Source organism: Puntigrus tetrazona, chromosome 2, assembly GCF_018831695.1.
Source record: "Puntigrus tetrazona isolate hp1 chromosome 2, ASM1883169v1, whole genome shotgun sequence".
NCBI classification, from domain to species: domain Eukaryota; kingdom Metazoa; phylum Chordata; class Actinopteri; order Cypriniformes; family Cyprinidae; genus Puntigrus; species Puntigrus tetrazona.
This window is the reverse complement of record NC_056700.1, coordinates 20,548,270-20,568,267: the sequence shown is the minus strand read 5'-3', so window position 1 is coordinate 20,568,267 and position 19,998 is coordinate 20,548,270. Positions and strand designations below refer to the sequence as shown.

The 19,998-nt window shown below is 37.4% G+C and overlaps 3 protein-coding genes across 4 annotated transcripts; 1 reads left to right on the top strand and 2 right to left on the bottom strand.

Annotated features, from left to right (window-relative positions):
- Positions 1-306: 306 nt before the first annotated feature.
- Positions 307-5,354, bottom strand: tmeff1a (transmembrane protein with EGF-like and two follistatin-like domains 1a). The gene is made up of 9 exons (XM_043253796.1): positions 4,590-5,354; positions 3,449-3,558; positions 3,225-3,354; positions 2,879-2,905; positions 2,519-2,612; positions 2,203-2,351; positions 1,979-2,096; positions 1,714-1,872; positions 307-1,607 (listed from the first exon to the last, which is right to left on the bottom strand). The coding sequence occupies exons 1-9, from the start codon at positions 4,726-4,728 to the stop codon at positions 1,523-1,525; spliced, it is 1,011 nt and encodes a 336-aa protein (XP_043109731.1). The 5' UTR covers positions 4,729-5,354; the 3' UTR covers positions 307-1,522.
- Positions 5,355-6,068: 714 nt separating this feature from the next.
- Positions 6,069-12,396, top strand: slc39a6 (solute carrier family 39 member 6). 2 transcript variants are annotated; one of them, XM_043253743.1, is made up of 11 exons: positions 6,069-6,219; positions 7,500-8,192; positions 8,320-8,461; positions 8,546-8,653; positions 8,898-9,067; positions 9,442-9,618; positions 9,793-9,880; positions 9,960-10,301; positions 10,973-11,053; positions 11,237-11,427; positions 11,877-12,396. In XM_043253743.1, the coding sequence occupies exons 1-11, from the start codon at positions 6,208-6,210 to the stop codon at positions 12,027-12,029; spliced, it is 2,157 nt and encodes a 718-aa protein (XP_043109678.1). In that variant the 5' UTR covers positions 6,069-6,207; the 3' UTR covers positions 12,030-12,396. The 2 variants fall into 2 exon arrangements, with proteins under 2 accessions (XP_043109678.1, XP_043109687.1); XM_043253752.1 differs by lacking the exon at positions 6,069-6,219 and adding an exon at positions 6,367-6,521.
- Positions 12,273-18,325, bottom strand: LOC122355454 (cytochrome P450 7B1). The gene is made up of 6 exons (XM_043253782.1): positions 17,994-18,325; positions 16,855-16,991; positions 15,317-15,919; positions 14,604-14,810; positions 14,333-14,511; positions 12,273-13,806 (listed from the first exon to the last, which is right to left on the bottom strand). The coding sequence occupies exons 1-6, from the start codon at positions 18,068-18,070 to the stop codon at positions 13,489-13,491; spliced, it is 1,521 nt and encodes a 506-aa protein (XP_043109717.1). The 5' UTR covers positions 18,071-18,325; the 3' UTR covers positions 12,273-13,488.
- Positions 18,326-19,998: the final 1,673 nt, after the last annotated feature.

Below are 19,998 nucleotides of genomic sequence, written 5' to 3'. Positions count from 1 at the left end.
ATACCTCAAATGGCAGAGACATTGATCTAGAGCGCAAATGTGGGTGTTTGTGTGATGAGGTGGACTTACTTTTATAAATCCGCCCCCCTGTGACATACCATCAACTCAACTGAAGCCAACAGCTGTGGAACGCACACACACACACAGTGTAAACTGACCTTGGAGGTGTTTTGACCTCTGACCTCACATTCGGGCAAGCTGACAATCGAAAACTGCATCTCCCAGCATGCATTTTGAGCCACTGAAATATACCAGTATGTTAGAAATAAAAATACCCAGGCAAAGCAAAATACAAAAACAATAAGGTTTTCTTTTAAACCAACTTTATAAATGTCTGCTGAGTTTACAGATTTGACATGCAAAATTATACAGACCTTCTTATAAAAGCAAGTCACTTACAAACAGACTTTATAAGACTGATAAACGCACAGAATTTGACAGTCACACATTATGAAAATCCGCTTTAGAGGGATTCAACTGGAAAAGGCTTTGTTTTACTTGGTTTTCAGATTGTGCTGCTGTACGTTTGCAAAATGAAAATTATTTAATGTTTTTCCCAACTTTATTTTTCTACGTGGTAAGTAAAAGTAAAAGTAAACTTTTTTCTGTGAATGTGCGAGACTTCCAATATTAGCCACTATGTGTAAAAAAAAAATTAAGAATAACAAAGTGCAGTAAATAGACCAGTGAATTTCTGATTACAATAATACATTAAAAAACATATAATAACAAATACTGGTTTGTAACATCAAGCAGCATATTGGACTGTTTTTTATACAGGTAAAAAACTGGAGTTGTCTGACACCGGAAACCTTGCACATTCACGTTAAAAATGGCCAGACCCGCTCTTACGTTAAATATAATGTGGATAGAAGGCAAAGTATGAATAGGAAACAACAAACTATAGTAAATATGGCCTTTACAAATATTTTCTGATTTGCTTTAACCTCTGACCCCCAGCTATTGTATTTAGTATATAGTTGCTAAAGCTTTCTGGAAGGTTTATTTTTTTATTTTTGCATGTTTCTATGTGGTTTTAATGGTGTTCTGGGTGGTTGCTTACTGGCCAAAGTTTAAAAAGTCCACCACAAAGTGTTGATATAATTCTGGGCCCTCAGTCAGTGTAAATGTATGGAATTTTTAGGGCCATTATATTGTCCTCCAGTCATAAATCTCATACTTTATGAAAGTTATAGCAAACAGTCTCCTCAAAAATATACATACAAACACTCAAACACTAGTATCATGCTAAGATGTTTTGTATGGCAAGACTCGCTTACATTTTGTTCATAAAATGTAATAATTTACTAATATAAACATTTCACCATGTGGATTTACTGCATTTGGACCAGTAAGAAAGTGAGAGAGAGAGAGAGAGACGGCAAGAAAAGGGGAGAGAAAAGTAGAGAAATGTAGAGATTTTAAAATAAAAAAGGTGATAGGGTCAAATAAGGCCACTGAAATACTAAAGTCAAAAAGATAGTTGTGCAGTTTTTTGTGTTTGTATTAAAATAATCAGCAGCTATTCAATCATACGTCCTCCATCTTTGGGAAAGTGTCCCAGGTTCTGTTTCTGAAGACGACCTCGTGGCTTTTTCGGATGAATCCTAAAGACAGCAGTTTTGAGGACTGGTGAGTGTGTGACATGTTTGCTTATTCTTATATTAACATTTTATTTGGTCCATGCTTGTGTGCACGCGAGGCGATTTTTACCTTGTGATGCATATTATGATAGCGATGATGATGCTGATCTGTACAGCAGCGATGATTACAGCAATCAGGACGTATTGAAGCTTCTGTCCATTGGGCACCACGTATAATTCACTGAAGTCCCTTCGCTCACACTGCACACCGGAGAACCCCAGATCACACCTTAACAACAAGACCGAAACGCGTTAACCCCATATACCTATAAGACCTCATTCATATACATCCAGTTAGCTACAACACATGATTTGTGCATGTTTTAGGGTCATACTTGCAAGTTGCCAGGCCGTTGTTCATCTCACAGGTTCCATGCAGACAAAAGCTGCTGTTGATTTCAGCACAGGGCATTGCTCCGCCCACAGTTACTCCGCCCTCTAGATCCACTGAATCTATAGGATGAATCAAACACGCTCATGTCGTTCTAAATACGGTAAATATTTGACATTATATGTGTTTACTGAGGTGCGGTTTGTTTGCGAGCATGTGTGTGTTTACCTGGACATTGTCCAAGGTATTTCACATCAATCTGAGATTGTTTCAAGCAGGATGCTTCTCTGATCTGACATGGATTACTGTAAGACAGTCCATCCGATCCACACACCGGATTCAAATTGTATCCACTGCAGTCTATATTACACACACACCTGCAAAAGAAATTCATAACGTTTGCATGTTTGCCTCTGTAGCAGGATTTCATAATTATTTACAGCAGAATTTTATAAAACACTACAAATAGAGTGCTTTATTCAAACATCAATATTAAAGAAATTTTGGTTGCTTAAGCACCAACACAAATCGCATGTTAACTAACCAAATGCCTTCGGAGTCTTCATCACACTCTGCTCCGAATCTGCAGCTAGAACACTTGGAAAATCTACTGGGCTCCAGTCCCGAATTCTCCAGATCTACACACAAACATACTTACTTACTTATCACTTTCTGATTGGAGAAGAAAAAACAGAAGACTGAAATATGACAGGAAACATGTGCATGGATTAATCGTTCCCAATAAGACTTTCATGCCAACTTTATTTATCAAATGGCAATAAATGTAAATATTTTCTCTCTCTTAACCATTAACTGCTTAAAAGCTCAGATGTTCTGATAGCAAACAATAATAATATGATTAATAAAATGAATAAATACTGTAATAACAATAATGATTGAATACCTGTATCTCCTGATGCCGACTCAGCATCTAAGGAAAGGCATAAACATAAAATGCCATGTCTGTTTATTAACACAAAAAATCAGTAATTTCAGTAATGCAACAAAATATGCAATACAAACATGAGTTATGTGACTAAATTAGCTGAAAATCCGTATGTTTTTATGTGTTTGTGTGTAGGTTCAGTACTGTTCCTTACACTAACACCCCAAACGTCTCAGTTGCTTAGGCTTGTATTTCAAAGCAAAACATCAGCGTAGAGCGAAAAATGTGGTGCATAAGCGAGAAGCAATGATTTTGTGTTTAACTGCTATTTTTGTAAAGCGTTTGATGTAGTATTTTTGCTAACCGGCGTGACAGTGTCCTTCTGTAATTACAGTGATTGCGGTCTGCTGTTCACAGGCAGCTTGTCTTAGGAAACATTCGCTATGGTATGTGTTACCATCGGACCCACAGACTGGAGCAAAGCTCTGCGGACACTGAAAGAAACAATGAACATTGAACTACGTCACTGTCGCAATCAAGATAGTAACTGAGAGCTTATGTAGCATCGTCCACGGCAGCAGAACAAACCTGATACAGACAAAGACACTCCAGGTGTGATCCGTTGTACCTGCATATCCCTCCGAACGAACAACTGTATTCATCACACACGTGAAGGTCACCTTTCCTCTCAGACAGACCTAAAACAAAACACACACAGTCAAAGTCATCACTGTGTTTGTCGAAAACACGAAAACCTACATTAAAGATGCTTATCAGACCAGGGCCCTTAAAACATTCAAAACAAAGAGTTTTCTCCTAAATAGCAGCAAAGATTTTTAGCTAGGAGTTTTCTCTAAAAACATATTCACAAAGTTGCTGAGACAAACTTTTACTGGGAATAGAAAGAAGTATAAAAGTGAGGGCGGGGCTGACCTTGCTATGGAGGATGTCAGCATTCTTATTAACTATGAACTATATTAGTGATTGGCTAATATAGTCTCTGTCAGAGATTTATTTAATATTTCAGAGCCAATGTTATGTTGCCATATTTAAATTAATTTTCAAATGGTATGGACCCAACAAATATTCGTTTAATAGTGAAATAAAGCATCATTATCACCCTTGTAATAAATAATTAGAAAAAGAGAAAAAAAATAAAAATTATTTATCTTTTTTAATCTTTTTTTCTTTCTTTTTAGATTTTACAGTTATTTTTCACTGTGATTTTTTGGCATTAATGAGATTATGAAATTATGTATCAAACGTAATTCGCATAATGGGTAAATAAACGTAAACTATTTTGCCTCTGCCTTTTATTTACTATTATCATCGCTTCAAAAAATGTTCGCTGATAAAATTTTTCCTCTTTATGTTGTATTTTATCCTTATCCTCCTTGTATTTTAATTTTGCCATTAATGACTATAAAAACATTACTTCCAGCAAGGACGGGTTCTGTTTTCCTAGACTCCGAATGACATTTGACTATTTAAGCGTTTTTTTCATCAGGAGATTTCCATAAACGGTACCTTTACTTAAAACCTCTTTGCATAAAGAGACTACATTTTTACAAATAAATGTACATGTACATACGCCAGTGCACGTTTATGGTTTGGATTAGGTAAATGGATTATACACCCTACAGCCTATTCACATCGAGCTTCATTTAAAAACAGCCTAAATTCACGCAACAACAGTAAATAAAGAGCGTGTGTTTCTGTATTTGCGCACCTTCGCATCCTTTGTCGTCTTCAGACAAACAATCGCTCTCCGCGTCGGACGTCAGGGCCCCGGGCATCTGCACGAGGACCAGCAGCCCGAGCGTCGCGAGACAGCGTCCGGCACCCGCAGCGCACGAGCCACCGGACATAATGCGGCTCAATACGAGGATTCCGCGCGACTGGTACGCCAAATGACGCGGAATTGTTCATTCACACGAAAGCTGACGCTGCGCTCGCTGTGGCTCATTTCTTCTTGTCATCGGTCCGGCTGATAGAAGGGGCCAGTGACCCGATACCCTCAGACGCATCACGCCAGCTCACGCGCTCCAATTATGCTATAGTGCCGCTCGCGCAGAGACCGTCTCAGTTTCCCTCACTGCCTTTCATCTGCGCTAAGATACAAGCAGACGGACTCGGAAACAGAGGGAAGGAGGGGAAACGGAGAGAGATAGATATAAGATTCCACATCAACAACACGAGATGGACTATGGTCACGTGAAACCTCTACAGCGAACTAACTATAGCCTACAGTTCAAACGATGCAGTCTGTGCTTTCCTTAATATTTTTCTCCTTTGCCAATTTAGTTACTTAGGCTTCATTAGCGACAGCATGAATAAATTATACTTAATATGTCATTATAATTATCGTAACGTATAGGCTTATATTGTAATATATAATAGCCCTTATATTTAAATTTATGAACTTATGTCTGTATATAATACCGTACAGTAGCCTACTTTTTTATTTGCTATATTTGTGGTAGGCTAGCCTTTATATTTTAAGACACACGAAAAGATCTTATCATATTGGGGTGATGGCCACAGACACTATGAAAACACAACAGACACTGTTTATGTCTGATATGTCAAATATGCATCGATACGAAAATTTCATTTCTAAAACATAAAGGCAGGTACAGGCCAATTAATTATGTAGACTATGCATGACAATGTGGTAGTAGCCTATACAACTGCATTCAGATTAAATTATTTTATAGCCTATTGTTACTGTGCAAAACCAAATAAGCAATACATTACCAAAAACATTGATTTTATTAAGAGTAGGTGCTTTTCTTTTTGGGTTTTTTCCTCCTAAAAAGCTCAATAAACACGAGTGTATTTGCGTGGGAGATTTGTTGCTAGGTGTGTGTGTGTGTGTGTGTGTTCAGGGATCATTTTCAGCAACACCATGCATAAACTTAATCTGCATCTGGAAGGATACAGACGAGCTACGTTTGTTGTTTTGTGACGATTATACACTGCAAAAAAAAATGCTTTTCTTAGTCTTATTTCAGAAAAACGTTAAACGTTAAACTTTTGCTTAGAATGAGCAGAATAATAATAATTTAAAATAAATACGTTTTTTTTTTTGCAGTGTAGATCATCCCGACCAAGCAGGTCTAGATCAGAACGTATTTTAACTTTCTTTCATCAATAAACGAATCCATCAGTAACGAATATTTAAAATGTTAATTCTGTTTTGTGTAGACGCTCCACTAAAGATGAATCAGGCAACTCCGCGGTCACGTGACTACATCTGAGCCAATGACATCAGCTTCTGACACTTCTCTAAAATCATCAGACTAGTCCGAGGAGAGCGTCTGCTTTTGAAACGGAGAAAGAAGTCTATGATCACATCGGTAAGTCTAACGCTTTATTCGTTAGTCGCCGTTAGCTCGGATAACGGCAGGGAAGAGACGAGACCGCGCGCTCTCCTCTCAAACAAAAGACACTGGCTCAGTTTCCGGTTTTATGATGACGTTTCTTTGCACACGGTCTGGTCGAGGCGCTCGTGGTGTTGTGTGCACAATCGCTGTCTATAACGCGCTTACTTTCGAGCGTGGAGGGCGCGCGGGCTCCCGGTAAGCGGTGTCGATGTGTGATCAGTCCGTTACGCGCGTGAGCACGCAGTTAGGACGGGAGACGCTCGGTGTGCCGGAAGGTAATAACTAGGCCGCGCGACGCCTGTTGTTCCTCCACATCACTTGTGACGCGTCTGATACATTTGAAAGTTAAGATTTCGTAGACGTGAGAATAAACGAAATTCGGTGTGCGGTTCGGTGCGAAACGTCGTTGCCGGTAAAAACGACGTAGTGTTGTGTTGCGCGGCGTGTTTCGAGATGTCAGAAACACCAGTGATGGAAGTGAAGAAGATTCACCTGTCTCTGACGGGTGCTGCTTTTCGCGGTCTTATAGATAGAATGTCAGGTGAACACTTTTCTGAAGCACGTGGAATTGTTTCACGTCCCGTCCCGGTGTATAAATGCGTTTTCTTTACAGTGTTAGTAGCAAAAGACTATGCCTTTTGTAATTAGACCTTTGTTTTTGTTGCTAACGTTAATTTCAAGTCTATAAATACCCCCACTAAAATGATACCATTTCGTCTGTGCACATGCTAGTGAATTTAATAACTCCGTTCTGCATAAAGTTTGTAGGCTAATTTGCATTAAACATGCCAGAATATGCCAAATATATGGTCGTCCTTCCTTCCTTCCTTTAAATCCATCCTTTACATATATGAACTGTGTTTAAAATTACATATCTGTATATAAAATTCAATCCTAACATGCGTTAAAAAATTTTTTTTTTTGTTGTTTGTATGTTTTATCATGCATTTTTAAATAGGACTAACATTGTTTCTGTGCATGTAGGCATAGTGAAAGAGACCAACTCAATTGAATTTTATTTTTAAATGTAGTTCAGAAACTATTAATGATTGTTAGCTATTTAGTAGTTTTTGGTAAATAAAAGGAACGTTTTCATTTTTACACATTTACATTTAGTCATTTAGCAGACACTTTAACCAAATTGCAATGAAGAAATGGCATTGCAAATACATTTTTTAGCTTTTGTTTTTGTTCTGTTTCAAAATTGCAATTATTATTATTATTATTATTATTTGTTTTTTAATCTGTTTTAGGATGCCAGTATGATTGGCAGGTGGCCACGCCTCTTTCCAGTGATGTCACTGACATTGCTGTGGGCGTGTTCAGTGTGGGCAGGGGCAGACTGCAAGTCTATGGCCATTGAGACCGATGTTCAGGCGGCAGAGCAAGCACAGCAGCGTCACCTACAGGCTCTGTTTGACAAGTATGGCCAAAACGGGAGCATCTCTTTGGAAGGCCTGTACAACCTGCTAAAGGGGGTGGGGCTAGACCGAATCCGAAAAGTGATGGTCCATCACAATGGCGACGGACATAATCGCACGCACGCTCATGATCACACACACGCTCATGTGGACAAACTCACCACACACTCACATCCCGTCACCAGCAAGAAGGCGGGTATTGACCATAACGTGGAGAAGAGTGACCCCATCCCGAAAGTGCAACCTGATCCCGCCTCTGGGAAGAAAAGCCAATCAGATGCTCATCACAATCTCTACATGAAGATGAATCAGGACTTGACCACAACTTTGACTACGCCGTCTTACGTCACAAAATCACGGCGTACCAACCGTAGTGCTGACTATGATTTAACGCAGGACCACTCATCCTTTAACTCCTCACAGGCCAACGTAACGCAGTCTAACCACACCCACCAGACTGAGGACACACCCACCCATGCGCACGATGACCATGATCAGCATGGACTTGACCATTCAACTCTAGTGGTACACAAAGAGCCATTTTTTAAAATGTTTTTTTAATGATTTATTTTAATATTTGTATTAGTTACGGTTTTCACCTTGCAAATCTCTGACATCCTCCACTCACACAAATCTTGAATTTTTCTTGCAGTGTCAAAATGCGTCCACAATCCTGCAGTCCCACGGCATGACAAAGGAAATGAGTCTCTCCGTTAAGGACTTCAGTTACTTGTGCCCTGCCCTTCTCATGCAGATTGATTCCAATTCTTGCCTCGTGCATGATGACCATTCAGGTGAGCTGGATTTACATAAGGAGGTGTGTCACATTCGCAATACTTGATGAGTAGACTCTGTATAACAATTTCCTTTTTTTCCAGATCATTCCCATCATCACAACCACCACCACCACCATCATCATCATCACAATAATCATCTACATAATCACACCAACAGCAGAAGCCCAAGGAATGCTTCAATTAGCATCGGTAATAATACAATACAAAACACTACAAATAAATCAGTATTTTATTTAAATTAGGCATGCAATTTAGAGATTTGCTAAAAAAAATATTAAATTAGTTTTTTGTGAACATTTAATCACGGCAAAGGTATCTTAATGTACAAATTATCATAAAAAATTTAAATATCCACTGACACTACAAAAATAACATTTGTGATCATATTTCGCAAAATGCAGCCTTTTTAAAGATTTGTGTGTGTTTGTTACAGCGTGGGTAGGAGGGTTTCTCTCCATCACTTTGATCAGTTTGCTGGCGTTAGTTGGTGTGGTTTTGATCCCACTCATGAACAGAGTTTGCTTCAACTTCCTGCTGAGCTTCCTGGTGGCCCTTGCAGTGGGAACTCTGAGCGGAGATGCTCTCCTCCACCTCATACCACATGTAAGACACGAGCTTTTAAATGTAGTATTTAGTTGTTGTTTTGAAATCACCCTTATTTTGAAATTGTTAGAGGATGCTGATTTGATACTCCACAAAAGATTTCTTATTATTACCAGCTGAAAATGAATTTTATATATATATATATATATATATATATATATATATATATATATATATATATTTTTTTTTTTTTAACTGATAATTTTTTTTTACCTTTGTAATGCAAGCTTGAAAAAAAAAAAAAATATCCCCAAAAGACCCAGATCTTTTAAACAGAATGGTAATGTGTGCTATAGACATTGTTCTTAATTTCACAAATTAATAGTCAATTAGTGTTATTTAAAATGTACTTTGACCTTTGATATGTGTCTCAGTCTCAGGGTCATCACCAACATGGCCACGCTGAGCATCATCTCCACGGTGAAGAGGTGGAAGAGGATTCCCTTCGGCCGGTTTGGACGGGGCTCACAGCTCTGAGTGGTGTCTACATCATGTTCCTCATCGAACACTTTCTGACCCTCGGCAAAATGTACAAGGACAAAAAACAGAAGGTCAGAAAAGCATGTCTAAGATCTCCCATTTCATGTTATAGTCACTTTATTTACATTATTCTATTAGCCATTCCATAAATCATATTAATTTCATAAATGTTATAATGACATTGATGTTGCATAGAGGTGTTCCTTGAATTTCTGTTGTTTAAAGTATGATTTTTATGCTTGTAGGTGCAAAAGAGGGTTGATTTTGCTACAGAGGTTTTGGAATCTGAGAAACTGCCATCATTAGAAGATAACGACGTCAAGACGATTGAGGGTAACACAACTTTTGATGCTTGTGAATGCCTTTGCAGTCAAAACCGTCATACATGATTTTGATGTTTCTGTAACTTCAGCTGCTGAAACAAATGGTGGAAGTGCATGTGGGCGGGGGGTTGCAGAGGAAGAGGAAGTAATGTTGGGAGCAGAGCTCTACAACGACGTTGATTGTGAAAACAAATGCCACTCCCACTTCCATGACACAGTTGGCCAATCAGATGAGCAACATCATCATCACCATGACTATCACCACATACTGCATCACCACCACTCCCAGAACCATCACCCCCACACACACACGCACCGACACACACACTCCTACTCGCTCCAGCACTTTCAGGAGGCCGGCGTAGCCACGCTCGCCTGGATGGTCATCATGGGAGACGGCCTTCACAACTTCAGTGACGGACTTGCCATAGGTACATTTTACACAGAACAAACCAAAAATATATGCATACGGTCTCAAATATACAGGTCTGGAATAAACTCTCATACTGCCTGTTTTTTTTAGCTAGTCAAAAATTACATGAAGTCTTTCACAATTTGGCAAGATTTTTTTAAATTAACTTTTTAAATATATACTTTTTTATTTATTTATTGTATTAATGCAATTTAATATATAAACTACATAAGTGTTTTTTTTAATATTTGTTTCTTTTTTATTTCTATAAATACAAAATAGTGCTTTTAAATGATTAGTCAGATCTAAAGTTTTTGTACATGTACATAATGTGTGTGCACTGTATATATTTATGTATATAAAAATACAATTGCATGCATAAGAAAATTGTGTGTGAGCGTGTATGATACACAAATGTAACTATTTTTAAAATATATACTGTGCGGTTGTATTTATATTTAGGCAACATATACAAAGTACACACATGTAAACTAAATTATTTTGGATGCAATTAATTGCGATTATAAGTAAAAAAAGTATATAATACTTTATTTCTTCTGAAAGAATTTGGCAATTGTATGTTTTGTATTGAGCACTATATTTATATTATATGCATAAATGTGCATGTGTAAAGAAAATCTCAAAAAATGCTTACCAAGACCGTAACAGATCTGCAACTTTGTATTTCAGGGGCGGCTTTCACTGAAGGTTTATCCAGTGGTCTTAGTACCTCAGTCGCTGTGTTCTGCCATGAGCTTCCTCATGAGCTTGGTAAGACATTGTCAACAGGGTGACACAAAAAAAAAAAAAAAAAAAAATATATATATATATATATATATATATATATATATATATATATATTTTTTAGAAATGGAACCAGAGAAATCAGAAGTCAGGTTGCTGTCCATCACATTGCTCTGCTCATCTCATTGTCTATCTTCCTCTCTTACGCAGGTGATTTTGCAGTCTTGCTGAAGGCAGGTATGTCAGTACGACAGGCCATCCTTTACAATCTGCTCTCAGCCCTGATGGGATATCTGGGAATGATCACAGGCATTCTGATTGGTCATTATGCTGAAAATGTTGCCACATGGATCTTTGCTCTCACAGCTGGGTTATTCATGTATGTTGCTCTTGTGGACATGGTGAGTAGCAGAGAAAGTCAAGTCACCTTTATTTATGTAGCGCTTTTAACAATATACACTGACACTCTATTCTCTTGTTGGATACTGTTAAGTGCTTTGAAACGATCTGTAATGACAAGACAAAACACTGAAAGAGGGCCCAATTATTAAAAACATTGCTCATTGAAATACAACTGAAATGAAATATTTAATGACTAAAATGAAGATGAATTCATTTTGTTGAAGTGCTGTTTAAAATTAAACTTTCAAAATATTAATGAAAACTGTAATAAATAATTGCAAAAGAACACTGTTCCTCATCATTTTGAACATTATACAGTATCTAAATATGTATTTTTAAGGGACTTTTTTTTTTGTGAATAAAATATTTCTTAACTTTAAACATTGTCATTTGTGTTTGTGTAGTTGTAACTATAATTTCTAAAATGTACCTTTTTTGTGCTTTGTAGGTACCAGAGATGTTGCACAATGATGCGAGCGAAGCAGGCTTCAGTCACTATGGCTTCTTTCTCCTACAGAATGCTGGGATACTCCTGGGCTTTGGCATCATGTTAATCATTGCTGTTTTTGAGCAGAAGATACAACTTGACATTGGCTTCTGACCATGCAATACGTTTTTCCATAAAAAAAAACATCACTCCGCAATAACATCTGCTAACGCTGCTCTTTGACCCTGAATTCTGCTACCTGTTGGAATTTCTGAAATCTGATTTAATCTGTGAAAAGGTGGCAGCAACTAAATATGCACAAATAATCGTAATCTCATTTGTGGTTTGTGGGAGTAAAAGTATTTATAAGTGTTTACCGTTACTATTTTTAGTATAAAAAAAGAAACTAGAGCCACATTGAGAATGTGGAGGTGTTTTATTTTTGTTAGTGTTGTACAGTAGCTATTGAAGCGAGTTACATTTGTTCATTTTGCACATGCTGTCCCTCCAACATTCCAGTAAAGTATTGAGTGTCCCATGATGCCTTTGTCTGATTTCTGTGTCAAACTATTTGAACTTGCCCATGAGTTTATCAAGAGTATACGCTGTAATAGTATTGAAGTAAATGGATATTCATTGTAAGATATGCTAAAGATCATACATTACGAACAACTAACCATTTAAAAACATTGTAAAGATGAAATTTACTAGGACATTATCAAAACAAAAATGGTTAATGAGTATGCATAATTAAGTTTTTAATATTTACTGATTAAATATGAAATACTGACTAGTAAAAACTGAAATCTCAACCAGTACCCATTAAGTAATAATGAGTACAGTACTATTCACAGATTTGAGGTCAGTAAGGTTTTTTTATTAATATTTAAGCAAGCATGAATTAAATTGATCAAAAATAACAGTAAGGACTTTTGTTCTTTCAATTTCAAATCATTGTTTATAACTTTTAATTAAAGACTCCTGTGAAAAATTAACTACTTTCTATAAAAACTTTAAGCAATATAGTGTTTCAGATTTTCGAACAATCACACGACACTGAACACGGGTGATCGCTGCAAAAAATATAGTTTTGCCATTACAGAAATAAATAACATTAAAATAGAATTTTACTGTTATTTTAAATTGTATTTTTTTTTCACAGTTTTACAGCTTAAACATATCAAAAAAATCTTACTGATCCCATACTTTTAAACAGAATTTTGTTTATTCAATCTACATTTTATGACTTTGTGGATAACCATTTCTAAGGGTTAAAAAAACAAAACAGCAGAAACATTTACTTTTTAATATTCAATGAGTAATCATTTCCTGGTCCCTTGTTATTTACACCCACTGATATGATAAAATTGATTTATGAGAGGTAAGATGTTTGAAAAGCTGTCCTTATGTCACAGTTGCATATACATAGAAAGCTGTTCACAGTCAACCCTGATTCAAACCGCAGTGTATATCTGTACGTTTAGCTCATTCAAAGATGAGATTTTCCCATGGCAGTGCTATTTACGAATACTTCAACTTGCATTATTTACAAAATCTTTGCACCAACCCTGTGAATAAACGTAAAGAAAATACCCAAACAATGAACAAACAACAGTCTCTCCATTCATTTAGTTCATTCCTCCCTCTTCATATCGTCTCCTGGTTTTCTGGTTCTGTATCTGAAAGTGACTTGATTAGCAGGTGGCATGATGCCCAGACCAGCGCGGCTGTTGTCTAGCATCGCCTCCTGCTGGTTCTCCAGCAACTGCATTTCACACATGAGCAAAGCCACACACACAAACTGCTTCAGCTCATTCAATGCAAAAAAGCGCCCTGGACACTGCGTGGCTCCAGAGCCGAAAGGCATACGGTAGTACCGGACCTTCTGGCCACATTTATAAAAATCTGTTTTTTCCTTCCCATCTTCCACGAAACGGTCAAACTGGAAGCGCTACAAGAAACCACACACAAAAGACATTTCAATAAATATGTTTTCTAACAGTAGAGAATCATGTTTAAAATGAGGTCCGATAGGCGGATCTAGAACAATGATTCTCAACTTTCAGACCCTCAGTGTCCATAACAGTGTTCAAAGGCTGTCACTTCAGTGGTTCTATCTAGATTTTATGAAAATAAAGATAATGACTTTATTAACCGTAGAGTCATTTGAGTGTATCCACTGGATGCAAAGTGCGTATGCTGTTCTGTGTAAGACGTGTCACACGGATTTACTTGATTTCCTTCAAATCAAAGAGTAAATACACATAGAAAGCACTGAACCACTGATGGAAAACTATTTTTTACTGGTGTAACCCTTTAAGTATTGATTTCTTCTTCTTTTTTTGAAATCTTACTCTCCCTAAACTTTTGAACGTTAACGTATTCCACTATAAATTTGAAGCAGCAAAACTCGTCTTCAGCACCGATAACAATCGGGTTGAGAATCACTGATCTAGGCAGCTGTTGTTGCATGTTACCTCAGGCTGATCATATATTTCGGGGTCAAGGTGTGTGGTTTGCGGGTAAAGAGCAACAATGTCATCTTTTCGCAGGTTGATTGACTGCTGGGCATCCAGACGCAAACGGAAATCTTCCTGAACCACACGGATGTTCATCGATACAGAGGAGAGACGTAAACTCTCATTTATTGAACTCTCTGTAGAGAGAAAAAGAATTATATTGGATCAATAGCACTATTTAGTAATTGATATGTTTGATGATTTACTATGTAAAAATGTGTTATGTTACCCAGGTGAATCATCTGTTCTAGCTGTTGTCGTGTAATTGTAATGTCTTCTTCAAAGACCAACTGCATGTTCTTCTCTCCAACTACTTCAACAATTTCTGCTCTCACTGCTTCAAGGGCTTCTGGGCAGGATATGAGGTGGTAAAGACACCAGAAGGCTGCTGGGATAGTGTTTCCCACTGATGCCCACAGCATGGCAAAATGATGTGCTGCGGACAGAGAAAGAAAGAACGTTAAGAGTGTGTGTGTGTGTGTGTGTGTGTGTGTGTGTGGGTGGGGTGGGGTGGGTGTAATTGGGCAAAAGCAATACAGCAAAGTCATGAACGTTCACTGTGTGCAATATCGTATTTGCTCATGCACATCCTGCTTCCAGCTTTTCATCAGAAAGAAACTGAAAGGCCCTTTACCTCAAGTCATTTCAGTCAGAAATCAACAATCATCTTGGCAACAATTTAATGTGGGTAACAGGCATGCATGTACAAACCTGTTAAACTAAATGGTGAAAACACTGAAATCTCCACGATTCATTAAAAAACAGCCAAATATACACACACACACACACACACACACACACATACATATTGTATATACATATTTTTTTCAATCAATAGTGCTGTCAAACTGTTAATCAAATCCAAAATACAAGCTTTTGTTTATATAATATATGCGCGTCTGATATGCATGTTTAGTGTGTGTGTGTGTGTGGGAGAGTCACCTGCTTTATCTCTGTCCTGAAGCGTGTCAAACTCCTGGAACATGGCCGTTCGTGTCTGTATGAACTCGCATGGGGCCCTCCATTCTGCCATTCTTTGAGGATAGAAAAATCTTGTCAGCTTCTCACGAATTTCTTTGGTTTTCCCCAACAAGGCGATGGGAAAACGGGCCATAAGCAAGGGAAAAATGGAATCAAACTTCTCAAAGTCCTCTCGTAGCTGATCCAGACGAAGATTTGACGAATGTCCGTATAGAGTGTTAAATGTAGTCTGAAACATTACGCATTTACAGAACTCATATAGTTCCGTCTCTTGCCAATCGCCATCAGACCTAGACTCTCCACCGGGCAGAAAGTAGCGCCGCAGGACATGCTGTAAGTTTCCCATCATGCTGAACGTGAGCGGGTCGAGGGCGGGCCCCTGCAGCAGAGTGTAACTCCGCTGGATGCTATCACTCAGTCCAGGGAAGAGGCCGCTCTGAACCGGTGGGTAACCGAATGTCCTGGACGCGGCGCTGTCTGAAAACGTGTGGAAATCCAGCTGTTTTCCATGTTTGATGACAGACGGGTACAGGAGAGGGTTCATTATGAATGTTATGTACCTTCCTTGAGAAGCACACAAAAATAAACAGACGCGTGTCATGGCATAATGAATCATGTCCATCAATTCGACAAGCTCTGCTTCAGATATTTTTTATATTTTTTCATGATTTTAGTGATGTCTGTTAACGTCACTTATTCATACTCAGAACTAACTCTCTAAAGATCCAACTTAACCTTGCAACTTGTTGTTGGTGCTACAGATTTACACTTTTCAAGAAGAGAAAAGTAAGTAAAACACAAACAAAACAAATCTAAAATAAAACTCCAAGGGAGGAACAAATATAGGTACTCTACAATAATATCAGACTTGCTGAGTCAGAGTTGACTCTCTTGATTCAGTTTAGTAAACCCCCTAGAAACCACCCAGAACTAGGTACAAAACAATAATAAAAATCACCTCAAATTAACTGAAAAATGACAAAGTGTTCTGATGCAAAAGCCTCTAAGTACATCTGATGTTTTCTTTAAAATAAGCTTTTCTTTCTGACTACCTTTTACTAATACTTCTCAATTGCTTGAGGCTGGCATTTAGAGCATTTGAAGTGAAAATACTTGACGAACCTATTATGTGTGAAGAGCATTCACTTAATATGATTATCTAATTTTTGACCAAGATGGCTTTTAGAGGCTTTTGCATCTGAACTCTTTATTTGTACTTGCAAAACCTTCCGTGTCATACTTCAAGACTAACGAAATAAACTACACGGATTAAAGCATCCAAAATATACTCTTAACCTTTTACTTTTGTGAAAACTGTAACCTTCAATCTTGATTTTGAAAAAAAAAAGGTACGTTATTTGTCAGCTATTCAAAATGTTCCATTCTCACAACCTCTTTCAGCATGTGTTGCATAACAGTTGGTCTGAGAGAAAGAGTAATTTGTGTAAAAAAGGATTTGTGTAAGCATGTGTGTGTGTGTGTGTGTTTGTCAGATGTACCTGCTATAAGTACAGTAAAAACATCTCCATGCTCCTGTTGCAGTTGTGTAAGAAACTGCTGAGAGTTTTTTCTGAATTCCAAAGCTTTCCCCAGGAATGGAATCCAACCTTTAATCAGCGGAGGTTCGTCGTCCTTCCTGAAGCATGCACACACAATGCAGTCATGTTTTTTTTAACATGCTTGTTTCAACAATGTCTGAGAGACTCCCATTCTATGCCATTATAAAATACTCTCTCAGACTAACACACAAACAAACCCCAACAACACAATTCACCAGCTATATTTATAATGCTCTCTGGGATAAAGCAATGATATAATTCTGTTTCGGGTGTAACAATGTACTGATGTATATCTCCCATGCACTACTTTTTGAGGTGGCCCTTTGAGAATTATCTTTACAAACTTTCCTTTGAGGCTGCAGCTCACTGAACAAAAACACACACACACACACACACACACACACACACACACACACACACACACACACACACACACACACACACACACACACTGCGGCCCAAGTGAGTTAGATCTCTGACTGACTAGAATTATAAACTAAGTAGGCATTAATATATAACTATAATGTTAGATTTAAGATTATTCATTGTTTTATTAACCAAATCACGTCTGTCACAAACAGAACTGGAACCAATGATATTATAAACATATTCATGAATAATGTAATTTTAAAAAAAAACTAAAAAAAACCCTACAAAACTACGAGTCACTGAATCGGTTCGTATTGTTCGAAAGGAAAGATTCTATTGAAAGGTTCGATTTCAAACAGAGTAAACAAGCCCAGTCCTGTTGTGAATTATTCATATCGCCTTAGCAGACGCTTCTTGGCCAAGACGGATTGAATTGTACTTAAAGTGATGAATGACGATTATAACGTTTAGTTGCATCTTTGTGGACATATCACGAACATGTTGATGCATCATGTTTGTTCAGATATATGACCAAATGGCGTCTGCCTATTGATACATGCACGCTCCGTTTGCACACATAAGCACAGTTAAACACAAACATTCACGCAAACGAAGCATTCGTCTGTTTTAAAAATGAAAAAGAAATAAAAATAAACAAATCGGCTACGTGGCTACATTTCCAGCAAGCAGCAAAATATCAGAAAACTCACCTCCTGCGTCCGCAAAAAGCCCAGAACAGAAGCACTGAGATGAAACCCAGAAGGATCGTCAATAAACACTCCAACATTATCAAAGAGCCTCTGAAACCTAAGACTGGCGAGGAGGAAAATTGGCTTTATGAAGCACGCGACACGTCCAGGTTTGCGACTGTTTAAAAGTGAAAAAGTGCTTATCATCACAAATTAAACACCGCAGTCCAACGGGAGAAATGAGGAGATTTTCAGAAAGTCACGCCCAGCTTATGTCGCTCAAAGTTAAACATTGCTCAACAGCTACTCGTTTGTATTACTAACCTACTTGGCCCATTCAAGCTTTTCTAAGGCGCACGCCGCTACGGCTTAACATTACCTGACATGCGCAGCTGCATTTAAAACACGTATTTGTTGACATTTTTTAAAAACAATTTTAGGATATAGAATTTTTATTTTATTTTGAGGACACACCTCAAATAGACAGACAGAAGGTTGAGAGAGCGATCAAATATTACAATTTGTATTTATATAAATTAAATATAAACTTGGTTTTCATATTATCATTCTAAACATCCTTTTTACGTATATAATTGCAAGTCATTTTTGGCCTTTTTGGAAGTGTACTGAGGACCTCTAGTGGGGCAACTGTTGGATTACTGCGTTCAACTGAAAAAATGAATGTCGGTGAAGAAGTCTGGGTTGAGATAAAGACTTTACAATACATTTATCGATGCGACACTGTATATTGTCTCCTGTTTTGGGGTTTGGTGTATATGCCGCATATGCAAATCACGCATAAATAATTAAATTACATATATCACACACTTAAAACATGGCCTTGCAAGACACGTAGACAACTAAATAAAGGGTCACGCTGCACAACTGGAAAATAAAACAAACAAAAAATAAACACTACTGCACAAGCATTAAATAAGAACAAATAAAAGCCATGTTTGATAATCAGTGCGGACCAGAAACAAATGATTTTCTTTTGTCATTGCTATTCAAAATTCTAATAAAGGCAGGGACAAAGGGGTTTTTTGAACCGGTTGAGCAGGGCGCTCTTCCTGAAGGCCAGGGCCGTCGCTAGGAATTCTGAATTGCTGCTGAGGGCAGAAGCACATACTAAAGATGTAAGATGTGAAAAGGATCAGCCAGTATCCTGTGAGCTCCACTGTACACAGACTGCTCAAATAGTAATGTTTGGAGTGATGGATAATCTTTCAGATCCACAGTTTTCATGGCCGTCCAGACAATGCAAGAAATCTAGTGTAATATAGTGTGTGTGTGTGTGTGTGTGTATATATATATATATATATATATATATATATATATATATATATATATATATATATATATATATATATATACACACACACATATGTATAGTAACTGTAAACTGTAAAGCCTGTAAGACTCTCCGGACCAGCCAGATAAAACACAGTTATGATTTTTTAAATTGACACTATACACTCTGAGACAAACCTTTTTAAACAACACCCTTGCAGTGTTTTATCCTATAACCTATAAACACTAAAGCACTATAACACTATAAGCATATAAGCACTTTCCCCACAAAATGTGAGAGGCCACACAAAGTCAAGGTTGTACTGTATTTACTTGAGGTCTGTATACTATATAATAAACATTTTCCTATACAAATATTTTCCTCATTTTGTTTTATCTGTCTCTTTCCTGTTTCACTCTGAGACTCTGCGTATATGTGAGTGTATGCCAGCAGTGAGTCTAAATGATCCACACATAAGAGGTCTGTTTTTCTGACAGTAAATACAAACCAAACTGGCTTTCACTACCCCCAGAAGATTGTTGTTGCTAATCATCTAATAGAGAATACAAATTTAAAAATGAACTTGGTCTAGTGGAAGATATATATATATATATATATATATATATATATATATATATATATATATATATATATATATATATATATATATATATATATATAATTTTTTTCCAAGTTTTCAAAGTTCCACATTTTTTAAATATTGCAAATAAAGAT

Coding starts and splice junctions, on each gene's coding strand:
- LOC122355454 (XM_043253782.1), bottom strand. CDS start 18,070: ATGTTGGAGTGTTTATTGACGATCCTTCTGGGTTTCATCTCAGTGCTT. Junction 15,920..16,854: donor TTTTACTGTACTTATAGCAG/GTACATCTGACA, acceptor GTGCTTCTCAAG/GAAGGTACATAACATTCATA. Junction 14,512..14,603: donor AGAACAGATGATTCACCTGG/GTAACATAACAC, acceptor TTCTCTCTACAG/AGAGTTCAATAAATGAGAGT.
- slc39a6 (XM_043253743.1), top strand. Junction 9,068..9,441: donor TCCTCCACCTCATACCACAT/GTAAGACACGAG, acceptor TATGTGTCTCAG/TCTCAGGGTCATCACCAACA. Junction 11,054..11,236: donor TGAGCTTCCTCATGAGCTTG/GTAAGACATTGT, acceptor TCTCTTACGCAG/GTGATTTTGCAGTCTTGCTG.
- tmeff1a (XM_043253796.1), bottom strand. CDS start 4,728: ATGTCCGGTGGCTCGTGCGCTGCGGGTGCCGGACGCTGTCTCGCGACG. Junction 3,559..4,589: donor AGACGACAAAGGATGCGAAG/GTGCGCAAATAC, acceptor GTTTTGTTTTAG/GTCTGTCTGAGAGGAAAGGT. Junction 2,352..2,518: donor GAAGACTCCGAAGGCATTTG/GTTAGTTAACAT, acceptor TTTCTTTTGCAG/GTGTGTGTGTAATATAGACT.